The following is a 15818-nucleotide window of genomic DNA, read 5'->3' on the forward strand; positions in this document are numbered from 1 at the left end:
CCATCACCGGGGCTTGCAACCATGTGGCATTGGGAGGGCAGCAAATACTGTGTTTTGTTGTTGTTTTGGTTTGGTTTTCATGCTGTCTCTTGCTTTCCCAGCAGGGACCCGCATGCTGGGTGCCATCTTTGCTCTCCCATGAGGGCTGCGGATTGCTGCCAGGAGCTGCAGGTCAGTGTCAACAGCACACAAGCAGCGCAACGCCGGTCCGGGGGCGTTACTGTACAGAAAGGCCATCTCTTTGCGGTGCCCAAAGGGGATCCCTCACGACCCTGCCTGAGGGCCCCAAAATGGCCGCTCCACCCTTCGCTTCCCGCCTCCTTGTTGCTACGCGACGAGCAGAGCCCAGGCCGCCCCCCCTTCCCCGCCCCCCGCGAACTACAACTCCCAGCATGCCACGCGCGGCCTCAGCCGCACGCCTCCCGCCGCCCGCACTACATTACCCGGCAGGTCTCGGTGGCCGCCAGCCAATCAGCGCGCTCTGTGTTGGGAGGTGCGGAGAGCGGGGTTGGCTTCCGCGAGAGCGAGCGGGGAGGAAGCGGCGCGGAGGAAGCGGCGCAGGTGACGTTTCCTCTCGGGCCGTCCCCCCTCCCCCCTCCCCTCTCCCGCTGCCGGAGCTGGGGCCCCGAGAATGGCAGCGTTAGGAGGTCGGTGCGGCGGGGGAGGGCTGCGCGGGCATGGGGAGAGGGGGCCGAGATGGTGGGCCCCGCGAGGCCTGTGGGGTTGGGGTGCGGCGTGGGGAAGGTGCGACCGGAAGGGGGGGTTTGGGGTGTGGGCTTTGGGGGGGCCTCAGTGGGAGGGATGGGGGGCTGATCCGGAGGGGAGTGTGGTGTATGGGTGGAGGAAGGGGTGCCTAGAGTGAACGTGGGGAGTTGTGGGGGGTGTTGGGAAGAACGGGGGTGTGAGTGGGAAGAGCATTAGTAGAAGAAAAAGGTGTTGGTTGCGATAGGAGGCGGAGGTGGTGAGAGTGGCTGCGTGAGAGCTGTGAAGTGCGTGGTGTTAAGTGTTAAACAGGACGAGGAATACGCGGATGAGAGCGTTCCTAGTTGATTCCATCAGTGCTGGAAGCTGTCTTGATCGCATGTACTCATTGCCCGAGTGACTTGCAGGGTCAGGGAGGGACTGTTTTGAACCTTTTCAGCGTTACAAAGTAAACGAAACTCCTCTGCAGTGGCAGCTACATCGCTGTGGTACTGTACGGTAAGGTTTGGCCACGTAGGGAACCTTGGCATTCGTATACCAGGTATTATTTCCTTGGAACTTGACTGCTATTTTTGAAAAAAAAAAACCCAAAAAACAAGCTCCCTATTTTCCCCATGACTGGTTTGGTTTTGAATGTTGGTGTTTAGTTACTGTGCTCAATATTGTTGTTGTAGATTATATCCTCAAACAGTATTTACTAACTTATTTGACCAAAAAAAAAAAAAAAAGGTGTTTTGAGGACTTCTCTTAACATTAGTTTGAAGAGGTACTGACAGTATTTGGCCAAAAGCTTACCAGGAGAACGTGTGCCTGACCAGCAGATCCCCACTGACTTAATTGGGAGTGCTCAAAGCCATCTCTGAATTCTGAGAGGGACTGTAGCTCCAGTGTACTGCCATGTGTTACGATTTCAGTCTCCTGGCCATTGTTGTTGTTCACTGTCTGTATTCCCCTTTGTGTTGCCCTAAATTTGTTGAAGGCTTCACTGTTGCAGTCAGCAACATCACCTGATTTGCAGCTTTTAGCACCTAATGTTTTTCTTTTGAGTTTTCCTTTGTTGTTGTTTCGGTGGAGGGGGGGGGGGGACCAACTTGTTGCGATTACGAAACAGATTTTTGTGCTTGAGGTATTGCTCAATTTTCGCTTTGGGATTTACTTTGTTAAGCATATCACATGTTACTTAGAAGCGTGTTCTCTTTGCATGTTTTCACAATGATATGCAAGTGCCTTCACACCTGGTTAGTCTTAAACGGTGATTGCATTTAAGTGGTGAAGAAAAACATGTAGTAAAAATCTGTGTGAATCTGTCTACTAGGCTTGTTGCTCTGTGTATTTACTGTAAGGCTGTTTCTTCATGATCTTACTCATCATTTGTGGAAGTCAGTAGCTAGTTCCTGTTTCAATGTACAGGCTTGTGAAATGATTTAGGTTGTGGGCTAGTCCGACTCTTCTGCATTTTGTTCTTCCTACTTCAGAAGTCAGTAAACATTGTGATACTTTCTTTCCTCCAACACGCCTCCCAGGAGATACGTAGTTTAGAATGTTAGATTTGCTGTCAATGGATGATGACAGTAAGAGCATATGGAATATTAACTTGCATTAAATATTTTTTATGCATGTATGCTTTTTTTTTTTCCTATTTTAAATGGTTTCAATTTTGCTTTGTAGAACCAAGTAAGTTTTCACAAACACTGAATGGAATTCCTTCTTCAAACACAGTCGGCAGTGGAATGGACCCCTTCCATGCTTGCAGTATTCTTCAACAACTTAAAACCATGTATGATGAAGGACAACTGACAGATATTGTAGTGGAAGTGGATCATGGGAAAACATTCTCCTGTCATAGAAATGTTCTTGCTGCAATCAGTCCTTACTTCAGGTACAGTAGCCCATTGTTCTAGGGATGACCAAAAGGGGAATTATTATTTTCATTAAATTACAAAAAAAAAAAAAAAAAACATGTTTTTTTACCAATATTCCGTGTAACTATTGATGTTACAGTGCACCTAGTAAATGTTTTTTTTTTACAGTAACAGTATAGTTAAACTGCTTATTTCATGTTCAAGTTAAGTATTCTGTCATGCTGGAATATGCATATGAATAACATGTTGAAAGTTGAATGCAATGATTTGGACATGTCAAGAGCTTTGCTTGTAAAATGAATGATATTTTATATGGAATTAATGGATAATTAAGGAAGAAATTCCAGCTTGCCATTTTTGGCTTATGAAGTCTGGAACTGACCTTAAGTTTAGGCTCCCAAGCAGAGCAGTGTAACATCGCTGATTAATGTGTTTGTGCTCATAGAAGGGCAGAGGTGTTGGGGTTAGCTGTATAATTTCTTAGATCTGGAGTTAGAAAGTAATTACAAATAAACTGCTAAATATTTTTCTTTTGTAGATCTATGTTCACTAGCGGCCTTACAGAGAGTACCCAGAAAGAAGTTCGTATAGTTGGTGTTGAAGCAGAGTCAATGCATTTAGTATTGAACTATGCATATACCTCCAGAGTAATGCTGACAGAGGCCAACGTTCAAGCTTTGTTCACTGCAGCTAGTATCTTCCAGATCCCTTCCATACAAGACCAGTGTGCTAAATATATGATCAGTCATTTGGACCCACAGAACTCCATTGGGGTGTTTATCTTTGCTGATCACTATGGTCATCAGGAACTCAAAGACAGATCACAAGACTACATTCGTAAAAAGTTTCTGAGTGTCACCAAAGAGCAAGAGTTTCTTCAGTTGAGAAAAGACCAGCTCATAAGTATACTCGACAGTGATGACTTAAATGTAGACAAAGAAGAACATGTTTATGACAGCATTATAAGGTGGTTTGAGCATGAACAAAATAAGAGAGAAGTGCACCTTCCAGAAATATTTGCCAAATGCATCCGTATGCCTCTGTTGGAAGAGACATTTTTAGAGAAAATCCCTCCCATGTTTGCACAGGCTATGGCCAAAAGCTGTGTACAAAAGGGACAACCTAGTGCCAATGGCTATACACAACGGCTTGGAATGACTGCTTCTGAAATGATCATATGCTTTGATGCTGCCCACAAACACTCAGGAAAGAAGCAAACAGTGCCTTGTTTAGATTCGGTCACAGGGAGAGTGTTTAAACTATGCAAGCCACCAAATGACTTGAGGGAGGTTGGAATTCTTGTATCTCCTGATAATGATATTTATATTGCGGGTGGTTACAGACCAAGCAGCAGTGAGGTCTCCATTGATCACAGAGCAGAGAGTGATTTCTGGATGTATGATCACTCTGGCAATAGGTGGATTCCAAAAGCTCCTTTGTTGCGAGCCAGAATAGGCTGCAAATTGGTTCATTGCTGTGGTAAACTGTATGCAATAGGTGGTCGTGTTTATGAAGGAGATGGGCGAAACTCTCTCAAGTCTGTGGAGTGTTATGACAGCCGAGAGAACTGTTGGACAGCTGTCTGTCCAATGCCAGTAGCAATGGAGTTTCATAGTGCTGTGGAATATAAGGATAACATCTATGTTTTACAGGGTAAGGTGGTTTGAGTGGCTGTATGGTGTTTTATTTAAGCGGGGGTTGTTTGAGCCAGCTGTCTCTTAGAAGCACCTTAGAAAGCCCAGGTTCACGGGACAGCTAAGAAATACCCAGGAGAATAGAATGGGAGAAAAGCTGGGGAGGACAGTGAGCAAGGAAGAGGGAGGTTGCTGCTTGGGTTCTTGTGCCCTGGGTGCGTGTCACTGAGCTGTATCGAATTCTGCCACAACTGCCATTTCTGCTAAGTCAGCAGTTCAGTGTCAAATTGGACGGTGAAAATTCTGTATTACATGGGTGAAATTTACTTGGGTGAAATGCACTAATGTTGAAGAACAGCTACTGCCATGGAAAAGTGTTCTGCATTTTTATTTACCTGTGAAAATTCCTGGGGTCTCTTCTTGGTGAGTCGTAAAGAATCAATTAGCCAGAGTAGGCCTTCCCTCTCTGCCCCACCCTGCTTTTTGTACTCATCTAGCTAAGGAAGATGCTTTACTTTTTTTCTAACTATCCTGTTTTCTTTGGTCAGGAATTACAGTGCGATCTGTCCATCCCACCTTCCAATAAGTGATCAAGCTCACAGCATTTTGTTTCCTAAATTAATGACTTAAATACAGTTTTAGTACCACCAGACATTATATCCATGTTTGAGATGTACATCAGAATAGTCAGTAAGAATTAAAACGAGCATATTCTTAAATGATTTATTGCCAAGATGTATATGCATGTGAAAGTGTTGTGAAGGAAAAGATGTTTGTAGTTCTTTTAGACTGGCAGTGATAATATTTTAGGACTCTGAAAAGGATCATTGTGGGAATGGATCAAATTTATTCTTCCCTTTCTAGTTTTGTGTAGCTGACATAAAACGTGTTATTTTGTATGTACTTGAGCCCCAGAGCACTCTCAGCTTAGAAGTGCTGAGGCTGTATATGAGGTGCTAGGAAGACTCCCAAGTAGAAAGAAAGATTGGGCAGGGGAGTATCTTAACTTTGCTTTGCTAAGGGTCATCTCTGTGCAGACACTTTCAGAACGTGGGTCCTAGCTCTGTGAACTCACTGCAATTTATCAGAAGTCAGCCTGATGTCTTGACATTGCACTCCTGCCCCTCAGCATGGCTGGAGGGCTTCCGTGTGACCTGTGGATGGTTCTGTTCTTTCACTGTTTGCATCTTGCATCGGATCCTGGTTGTGGCTCTAACTGGTTCTGTTACTAATGCAAGTTTTCTCAATCCATTGGGTCAGACATCTGCTTTAGATCGCTGAAGATTCCTCAGTGTTCCTCTTTGAAGGACGAACAAATATTTTATAAGTTAAATGTTTCTTGGAACCACAGTAAAGCAGATGATTTTTCTAGAGATGTTATGACCTATAGAACAAGAATGCATCTTGTTTACAGTTCTTACTTGCAATAGTTCTGTGCTTCAGTGGATTAGTGACAACTCAATGGTTGCATAAATAAACCACATCATTGCACTAACCAGCAAATTAAATAACTTGTGTTGCAGAAAATAAGTAACTTTTCTATTTGTGTGACAGGTGAAAATCGTGAGTGAATTACACTGTAGTAGTCTATAATAAGTTAACTATTAATTATTTTTGTAGGGAAAACTCATCAGTTTGAAGTAGCCAGTAAGGATTAATGAGTCTTAAAATGCCAACTGGGTTGCAGGCATCAGTCATAGGAGATTACACTGTGGAACAGAAGTGAAATATCAGAAAATGCATTACCTTTAGGACTTAATGTCTTAAGCTACATTCCATTCTTTTTACTGTACTGTGTATTCCTTGTCATGCTTGAAGCACTTGGTTAGACTGCAGCATGGTTAAAATTCTTTAAAATATCCATGTGAAATATACATGAAGTTGAATTACATCAGTATTTGGCAAATTCTAGCCCTTTGTTCCCCAGAGCTTCCTAAAGGACAAGGTAATTTTTTATCCGTGTTCTTCTTACTGAGTTTGCAGAGCAGTGAGCTTTCAATCATCTGAACTTCTGCTATCTACAGTCTGCACAAGCTGCTCTGTGCACTCAACAGAAGAGGTGCCTTACAGTCCATTCACAAAACTAGTGATGAATCACAGCTTCGTGCAGGTATTCACCTGGCATCCTTTGAAACTCAGATCTAACGACTTTCAAGCACTGAATTCCAAGATTTTCTGCAGTCTGTAGGTTATACTTTGTGAAGATAGCAAAGAAAGGACAAGTACTTCGGATGCTTGAAGGCTGGAATCTTGAAAGGTTTTATCCCAAATTCTTAAGTGTGGTTTAAGGGTAGTAAGAGATGGCTGGGAAATAGGCATTCCACCACAGGGTTCGTGGTAGGCTTCGGCTTCAAATTTGGTTTCCTTCAGCTGGGGTAGAAACCCAAGGTATCTTTTGCTCTTGCTATTAATGTTTCTATGTGCTTTGAAGGAAGCAGGTGGTGATGTTGGATTTTTGTTCTAGGACAGGGCTTGTAAAAGTTTGTAGATAGTTAATTGTTAATGCGTGGAAGAATATAACTGAAAACGTAATAGCTGCAGAATTGCAGTTATGGAAATAAAGCGTAAGTTATGTTTTATTTTTCCTTTCTTTTCAGGGGAATTTTTTCTCTGCTATGATCCTCAGAAGGATTACTGGGGGTTTTTGACCCCAATGACTGTGCCTAGAATCCAAGGCTTGGCAACTGTGTACAATGACTCCATCTACTACATAGCTGGAACCTGTGGAAACCATCAGCGTATGTTTACCGTAGAGGCCTATGACATTGAGCAGAATAAGTGGACTCGAAAAAAAGACTTCCCATGTGATCAGTCCATTAATCCATACATAAAACTCGTACTCCTCAAAAACAAACTCCATCTGTTTGTCAGAGCTACTCAAGTCACTGTCGAAGAACACGTTTTCAGAACCAGCAGGAAGAATTCTCTCTATCAGTATGATGAGGTCACTGACCAATGGCAAAAAGTCTATGAGACTCCAGATAGGCTCTGGGATTTAGGCCGGCATTTTGAATGTGTTGTTGCTAAGTTGTATCCACAGTGTCTTCAGAAAGTTATTTAATGTTCTTTTTTTTTCAGTAACAGGCCTTAGTGATTTCAGTGGTGATCTGATGCTAGAGAAAACGTCTTAAAACAAAGAAATAGTCAGTATTTATTGTAAGCTGAAACAGACAGTTTTTTCTTTGTATGTGGGGATGGGTGCTCTTTAAAGGTTGCAGTCTGTGAAGGGATTTACTGGTTCAGTTTCATATTTACTGATACTTTCCTGGGAAATGAGAAGGAGGTTACGAAGTGCAATTATCAGCATTTTTTTTTCTGGTAAACACTTAATCATGTCATACTTGAGAGTTGTATTTGTGGTAAGAACAAGTTAAGTGGAAGAATCAGGATAACTATGCACTATGGTAAAAGAAAATCTAGCATTAATAGCTAAGGATGTCCAAGCTGTTTTGAAGTGACTTTTCATTTTTTCTTTTTTTTAAATACGGGTAAAATTTGAGGCAATATCACTAAGTTGTGTTTGGGTTGGTTGTTTTTTTTTTCTTTTGGCTTTATTTTTTTCTTCATTTGAAATTAAAATTGCATAGAGGAATGGTAGATCCTGATTCATAACCATCTTTTTTTATTATTATTATTTTCTGTACTGTTTTTGAAGTCTGCTAAGATGTTTTGCGTTGTTGTTTGTGCACTACAGTTTGGGAGGACAAACTCAAGTCAGAATTGGAACGTGGAGTCCCTTTGCCTGGAAGGAGGCCTGTTCAGGTTGCTGTACCACTTCCTGTCCATGGATTTTTGTTGAAATTGAGCTTAAAAATATGGCAAACAAATCCCAATGCCTATTTTCTGCCATTTAGGTGTAGTGCTGTAAAAAAAAAAAAAAAAAAAAAAAAAAAAAAAATTTATAACACTGCTTAAAAACTTTTTTTTCATCCCATAAAGGGCTTTAATCCAGAAGTTGATGGTGCTAGTACATTTTTAATACTTGTTTGTCTGAAATGGGCTAACCTTATGCTGCTGTACAAGACAGCCTGTTAGTTTTCATTGAGTGTCTGTTTCCAGGCCCTGTTCTGTCATCATATTGTCTTTTCTAACATAACATTTTTACTGTAGTGGTATTCTTGCACAGGATGGTGACAGGATATGGCCTTAATATTGACTTTTTTTTTGTGGAGTGTTCATTTTGTCTCCACTAAAGTACAGTGCTGTGTGCAGTGTTAGCATGTGCTCCAGTAACTTTAAAATGTGTGGCTTAACTTGACAAGTGATATTTTTTTCTCCCTGTGATCGAGCCCTCAAATACTTTCTATTCATTCTGATCTATAATGTGAAAATTTTGCACTACTGAGCTGTCTTCGTTATTCAGTAATTAAAGCAAAATTGATAACAAGTGTCCATGGCTTAAATAATATTAGATGCTAATCTAGAGTAGGAATCCAGTGTATTGCAACACTTTTCTCTATGTATTAAACATGTAGCTTACTTTTCTAGAAGTAAAAAATTTCAAAGTTCAGCCTCTACTTCAATAGTGGAAACTCGACATAAAAGGGAAAAGAGGAATCCTGCAAACCTTAGTGGCTGTGATTTGCCACGTTTGGCTTGCTGCAGGTCTAGTTTTTCCAGAGCAACAGGTGTGTGTGTGTGCTATCTTATTCTTTCCCGTTTCTCAAATCTACTGAAGGAGTAAACCAGCTGACTTGAAATGGCCGTGGCCATCGCTGGCTCTAAGTTCTTACTGTTATCTGGCTTAACAGCTGATATTTCAGTAAGCCAAACAGTGACCTCACTAATGTTTATCCCCCTGGCGTGGCTGAGGATTTGGATAACGTTCCTCGCCATGGTCTTCATGCTCCCAAGTGGAATCTTTCTGATTTACAGAGATGCCGACCTGGTTCTATTTCTCAATTCTTGCACAAAAATATCAAAACGACAAAAACAAAACTGTGAAGTGAAAAGGAAGAAAAAAAAAATGCCTCTTTGCATTACATACCTCATCTTCCAGAGATGTACCAAACTTCTTTCAGATGCAAGCGCCGGATTTTTTTTTCTGAAGTCAAGTTGATGCTTGCTGAGACTGCATTTTACAACAGTGTTGAGGAGTGTTGTTTCTTTGTTTAGTTTTCTTCTGGATACTGTTTTATATATATCTATAGCCAAGAATAAGAGCTTTTTGTTTTTTCTTTTTTAGTACAGCTGATCTCATTTTGAAAGTTATCCCTAGTCCTTGGCTCTCTTTGCTCTGTTGTAGGCCTCTAGCTGCAAGCTTTCTGAAGCACCCTCCCTAACAGTGTTGCATTTGTGTGTAAAAACCATTCTTTTGCAAAGTGTTATAACTTTTTCTTTTTTTTTTAAGCTTGGTTGAATATTTACGAGACTTCTTGCTGCTTTTTGACAATCTTCTATATTTATTTAGTAGAACAAATTTCAATATATTACTTGAAACTATGAAATAGAGTTGAGTTAGCAATTGACTGGTCATGTGATGTATAGAAGTACAATATGCTGTGGTTAATTCTGCAGTAGGTTTGTTAATTTTGTTTATCTGCACTAAAGTACGAAGATCTCCATTCTGTTTAACCATTCAAACCGAGGGTGTGATCCAAGTCTGGAATGTGTTTCAAAGCTAAATCCTGGAACTTGCTGTGGGAGTAGAATATACCGAATCTTTTGCATGAGGAGTTTGTTGAGACGGTAACATAGCTGTGAGATTTTGCCAATTCTTAAACGCTTCTACATTTTGCTGAAAGTCAGATTCCTGGCAAAGTTTTTGCTTTAGAGTCGAGCCTAAGTTAACTTGCACAGCACAGAAAAAAAAAATTGCACCAAAGGTACTGATAATATTTAAGCAGTAACCTGTATGTTTTCTCCCCACTTAGTATTTTTTTCTGCATTCTTTTTTTTTTTTCCTTTTCTTAAATTGATTTCTAATATTGTAAGGATTTACAGAGACGTAAATCTTTTTCAAAGTTATGAATTACTTCAGGAGGAAGCATTTTGTAATTCCCGCTTGATTCTTCCAGTAAAATTTGGGATAACTGAAAGCAATTCTGGTGCACCAAACGTGCAGTGTTTGTATGTTCTACAAGAAGTTGACGAGCTCCCCGTTTGTAAAGCTGTTTAGAAATGGCACCCAACATTCAGTGCTCAGGTATGTTAGTAAGAAGTACTGTAGTCCTCTGAGGGCAAATGTGTGGATTTTTAAACATTTTGCCATAATTGCACAATTTTGCATTTTTACTTAATGTCATGTTATGTTTCTTAAAATAAACCTATTGTTGAAATACAATTGAGGGCAACTGGTGTTGTGATAAATGTATTGCATAAGCCTTGGTGGATTTCTGAAAATTGACCCTCTGATATCATCCTGGTGGTGGTTATTTATTTTTTCTATCTACACCCGTGGCTCAGCTCCTGTAATGTCACATCTCTAAGGCAGCTCCAGACTGCTGCTTGAGGTGGAAGGTGCTTTGTTCTTTGTCCCAGTTCTTTGTGGCTAACTTCTCATTTGCTTGTACAGGTGCCAACGTTTTGCCCCTTCCCTCCTTGAAGGTGGGGACTTGCAGCTGTGACTCGCTGAGATGTTAAGTAGTCTGACAGCACTTTATATTGACAACCCCTAAGTGTCACTTAATGAGTTTCCCACTGAGTAGAGCACTTCCTTCCCTGTGCCCAGGCCACCATACAGCAGGCTGATGTGCAGACTGTACACACCTTCCTGAAGAATGTCGCACAATGATCCTCAATCATCTTGGGTGAGTTTGAAATGATGATTGCTCACTCCTGATTGCAGTTCAGAACAGTACACTTGTCAGACTGAAGACCAATTTCTGTCAAAAATCCAAGACATTTCCTTTTGAAGTACCATCATAAAAAGTGATAGAGCCAGCACAGAGGAGATGGGCTTGCTGTTTAACTCATTTTTTTTAATGAGCTGAATAAATCAACACTGCATGCTGAACTGTATACACTGCTTGCTTTCCCATTCATGGACTCTGTCTGGACATAGGTATAACTAGATCTGGCTGTATTTCCATGCTTTCTCTGAAGTTTGCTAATAAAATAGTAACTGAGAGTCCAATTTGTCCCTGCAATGGAATTCACAGTTGTAGTTACCCATTCTTGAGTGGTAACAGCATCCTAGTGTCAGTTTTCTTGTCTGCTGTCTTCTTTGGTTGGAGTACCTCCCTTCTGTCCAAAGCTCACAAGAAAATGTTCTTTAGTGCTAGTCTGTGGTATAGTGATGTGCTAGTATGTAATGAACTGCTGGGACTTAAAGAAGAAAGAGCTGAAGCTGATGAAGAGGGAAAAATAATCTCCCTCTGTGGTCCCCGAGGGAAAATGTTACATCACAGTAAAGAGACTGCAAGGGAAAGATTGCATTGACTAGCTTGGGACAAATCAAGTTAATTCAGGGCCTGCAGCTGGGACAACAAAGCTAAAACTGCAGAAGCTAGCTGGAATTATCTCAGCTTTTTTTTTCTTCACCAACCAGAAGAGGAAGCAACCGAGCAGTTGTGGGAGAAGCCTTGGTGAGTGCCTTGCTCTTCAGATACATCCAAATGGTTCTTATTCTTAGCTGCACTGTTCAGGGCTACTTCAGATTGATGATATGCCTGTGAGCTAAATAGTAGCTGATATTTGGCTTATAACATGTTTATGGGAAGGTCTGCAAACCTTCAGGCGGCTCCTAGAAGTCATACCTGGAAGGCACTGGTTATTTGCAGTGGCTGGGGAGAGGCATGTTACTGTTTAAGTATCTGCTGGAGGAATGTTCGCACCCTAATAAACCAACTGGCATTTCTTAAATAATCAGGTTTATTCCAGGGAAATCCACTTCTGTGAATCCACCCTCTGCTTCTTTATTACTCCTAAGCCTTCTGTTCAGCCCCTAGAAGCTGAATGTTAGTGCATGCTGCTCAGGGACATATCTGGCAGTATGGCACTCATGCAGGCAATATATGGAGAAATACACGCCCAGGCGTTTCCTTTTCCTTATCTCTTGGCAGCGTTTAGCCCTCTCTCTGCCTTTGCAAGGGAGATGAGTTAAGCTAACAGAGCCTCAACTCCCTGTTTCTTAACATCTGGTTGAGGTCCCGTGAGCCTTGCTACTGATCTATGTGTTTCTGTACTTTACATAAATCATAATGCAAATATCTCCTGTAAGAGGAAGGTATCTATTAACTTTAGCAAACTTTAGGTCATCAGGGTACTGTTTAACACGTTACTTCAGGAGCAGGAGAGCTAACAACCTGTTTGCAATGCATTTTTTCCATAGTGGATTTTCTGAAGCGTAAAGTTTTGTCAGCTTTTCCTTTTTCTGAGCTAGCAATGGGACCTTGATCCTCTTTAGCCACCTCATTTCACACGTGCCCTATTACTTCTTTAAAAGCCTGCTATCACATAGCTTAAACTCAGCACCACCTTAGAAGATGAGATGTGTATGGTAGCAAGCACCAGGAGCGATCAAGCAGTGATACAAAATCCCACATGCGTTTTGCCATGAAATAACGCTGCAAATCCTCACTTGGAGAGCTCTTGGCCTTGCTGCAGCAGGCAGTTCTGTACAGATGGCTCACTGCTACTCCTTCTCACCTAGCCTGGCCCCCCAGCAGGGAATGGCAGAGCAGGCTGTGTGCCCTGACAGATTTGCTTACCGACTCTGGAGTGTGGAGTCTGACCTGTTAGAAGACAGTATGTGCTTATTTAGATCTTGAAGTGTCACAGAGTACCAGCAATGGTAACAGATCTGTAAAACATCAACGAAAATAGTACCAAATAAACTCAATTAGAGGAATGCTTTCTGTGTGCCAACGCCTTAGCCCTGCACGTGATGTGCTGCTCTGTTACTGGTGCAGAAGCTGACGAGGGGCAGACTGAATGTAAGAAGTGTAAATGGCGTGCTCATTCTGTTTGATTCTCTTCTGATGTTGAATGAGTAGTGTTTGATTGCCTGCTATCAGTTTCAGTAATTAATCTGAGATCAAGATGGTGTGTAATGTGTCAGTTGCATAAAAATACTTGCAGGTAAATTACGTAGAGGACCCTTTTAATTCAATTCTGTTCATATTCCTTCAGTTATAGATTTCTTGGAGCACACCGAGCAATAGGTTCCTGGGCAGGAATATTTAGTGTGTGTCAAATTAGCTTTCTCCCACAGCTAATAACTAAAGTGAAACACTTAATTTGCAGAGCAAGTACAGTTCTCCTTTGTGCTTTTGTTATTTAAACAAAAGGGATACATTATCTGCTATGTTCTGCGTTGAAGCTAATGCTTGGAGAGCAAATGATAGAAGAACTGATTAATCATTCCGATTTCAATTTTTCATAGGGTAATGAAGCAGTAAATGAGAGTTTCTGCTGTTCTCTATCTTAACTGCTATGGGAACTGACCAAAGTTTTTCAAACTCATTTTGAGAAGTAGTTTGGATACTTTGAATTGCTGTTGTGTCTGGAGAGAGTGGCAATAGTCAGAGCCCAACAACTAAGAGGAAAAAATCTTTACAGATCAGACGTTTGCTGAGAGCCCTCTGCCTTGAGTACCCCGTGAACGAGAGCCAGTGATGTTTGTCAAATGGGTTGTTAGAAATTGCTTATTAAATACCATTCATAAGGGGCACTTATGATGATAATAAGTTCCTGAAGTAGTAACATAACTTCTCTGAAGACTCAGATGCAGTTATTAATAGAAGATGATTTGGATGGGAAAGCTCTTGTCATTCAGCCAGCCTTGAGATGCTGTACTTTATGTGTAAAACACAGCCACGTAGTGTGGGGCACCTCCTTGGAAATGAATGGGAATGAATTCACTGCTGTGGATACGTAGCTGCCTTTGACACAGATGCACGGTTTTATGCATCCTTACAGGGAAGCAGTTTTTGCTGGGCAATCCAGAACAACGTGGGCAGCTGCACGTGGCAGTGAGGCAGGAAGCAGGGGCTTCAGCAGATGCTGACTTGCAAAGTCAGAGCAGGTGAATCTCTTTTCTCTTTGTTTACCTTTCTGCTGGCTTTTCCACTCAGACTGGATGAGAACGTTACATGGGCCTGCCTACGGTCAGATTTTTCCTGTTTTTTCTTGTGCTTAAGTAGTGCGTTGCCATGTTTGGATTATAAACCTGGCAGGGGAATGTTTTAAATCCCCCCAAATGGGGATTTGCAATGTAAGTCTTATGGAAACATTCCTGCTGAAATTGGGTTATGTAAACCTCTGCATGGTGCGTGCTCGCGTTGTGGACGTTCCTCTTTCCCTCATCCAATTCCACTGCTCAGATACTGGTAACAAATTCAGGAACTTTCCACATCCCCTCCCATCACTCCAGGGTGAAGTTTACCCCTTGGAAAGGGTCACTGCGGCCTGTGAATCCCTTCCTTTGTTCTTGAGTGATCAAAATAAGTCTGACGCAGGATCTTAGGTGACCCAGGGGTCATGCAGGGAAATTTCTGCCAGAAGGTTAAAATTCCCATAGCAGGACTGGCAGAAGAGGGGCACGCTCTGTGTGGATTGCCTGGAAGAGAGCGGGAGCAGAGCCTGCAGAAACTTGTCCTAAAGAAAGAAGAAGTTAATATGTACTGGGGGAGAGGGAGGAAGGAGAAAGGATCTCTAACAAATAATTTATTAACATCCACAGGGTGAGGCTAGGGCTCAGAACACTGCAAATGAGGAGTTTGCCCTGGACTTGTCCCTGGAAGGTTAAGAGCCATCACCGTTTGTGAAGGATTAGTTGATGTGGGATGCTGTTACTGCTGGATGTGAGCAGAAGGTGCTGCGATTTACAGACAAGTCTCTGATCCGAGGATACAGCCTCTGATCTCAACCTTTGGTCTGAGCTGAACCTGGGGCGGGGGAAGAGTTCAGCACTTGGCTTTAAAAGCTGAGTGGGTCGCTGCCAGGGGAACCCACAGCTGGAGCCCTGTGGGGAAGAGAGCCTAAGGGGTACCTGTACCTGCAGAGTGGAGAGCAATCGAGAGAGGAGTTCAGCCTCAGGAAGCCCCTGGACCACCAGGTGAAGCTGTGTTAGGCTTGGGTTTGATTTGTCATGGTGCCCTCAATTTATAGATAAAAAATAATAATTTTACAGTCCAAAAATACTCCTAAGCTGGTTTGGCTTGCAGAAATGGAGGACTGAGATTGCATATCTGGTTCTAGAATGGAAAAGTTCAATAAATCAAGGAGTCAAACTCGTAATGTCATCTGGATTAAGACCTAATGGCCTTGGGATTGTGCATGAGATTTGGAATTTCTTTAACTGGAAGATTTTATTGCAGTCTCAGCCAATTTTCTAAATAGAAGGGAGGAATAGTGGATGGGGACAATTTAGATGTAATAGTATTAAATCTGGAAGCCTATGGGGAATGATAGATGGAGAAATGGGAAGTCCAGACATGCAGAACTACAAAAAATAAAATTAAGTGAGGGGCCCTACAGTGAATTTGAGTTAGGTCGTGATTATATAGTGGTAAATCTCAGTATTTTCCTTTGATGCAGTAAAAGGTAGATAAAGGTGGGGGAGTTTTCAGTACTCTCTGGGTAAAGCAAAGATAAAATCTCTCAATGATGGGGTAAAAAGGGATGATCTCCAAGAGGTGACGAATGAAATTCCACACAGACTGGAGAAGAATAAAAA

The 15818-nt window shown here is 41.9% G+C and overlaps 1 protein-coding gene across 3 annotated transcripts; it reads left to right on the plus strand.

The window, feature by feature from the left end:
- The first annotated feature begins 290 nt into the window (after positions 1-290).
- KBTBD8 (kelch repeat and BTB domain containing 8) lies at positions 291-7983 on the plus strand. 3 transcript variants are annotated; one of them, XM_065749556.1, is made up of 4 exons: positions 291-561; positions 2371-2581; positions 3103-4217; positions 6796-7983. In XM_065749556.1, the coding sequence occupies exons 1-4, from the start codon at positions 291-293 to the stop codon at positions 7257-7259; spliced, it is 2061 nt and encodes a 686-aa protein (XP_065605628.1). In that variant the 3' UTR covers positions 7260-7983. The 3 variants fall into 3 exon arrangements, with proteins under 3 accessions (XP_065605628.1, XP_065605630.1, XP_065605631.1); XM_065749558.1 differs by lacking the exon at positions 291-561 and adding an exon at positions 590-647; XM_065749559.1 differs by lacking the exon at positions 291-561 and adding an exon at positions 1041-1200.
- Positions 7984-15818: the final 7835 nt, after the last annotated feature.

The sequence above is a fragment of the Cyrtonyx montezumae genome, unplaced genomic scaffold (genome assembly GCF_038088225.1).
Source record: "Cyrtonyx montezumae isolate F1298 unplaced genomic scaffold, pur_monq_1.0 scaffold_6, whole genome shotgun sequence".
Taxonomy (NCBI): domain Eukaryota; kingdom Metazoa; phylum Chordata; class Aves; order Galliformes; family Odontophoridae; genus Cyrtonyx; species Cyrtonyx montezumae.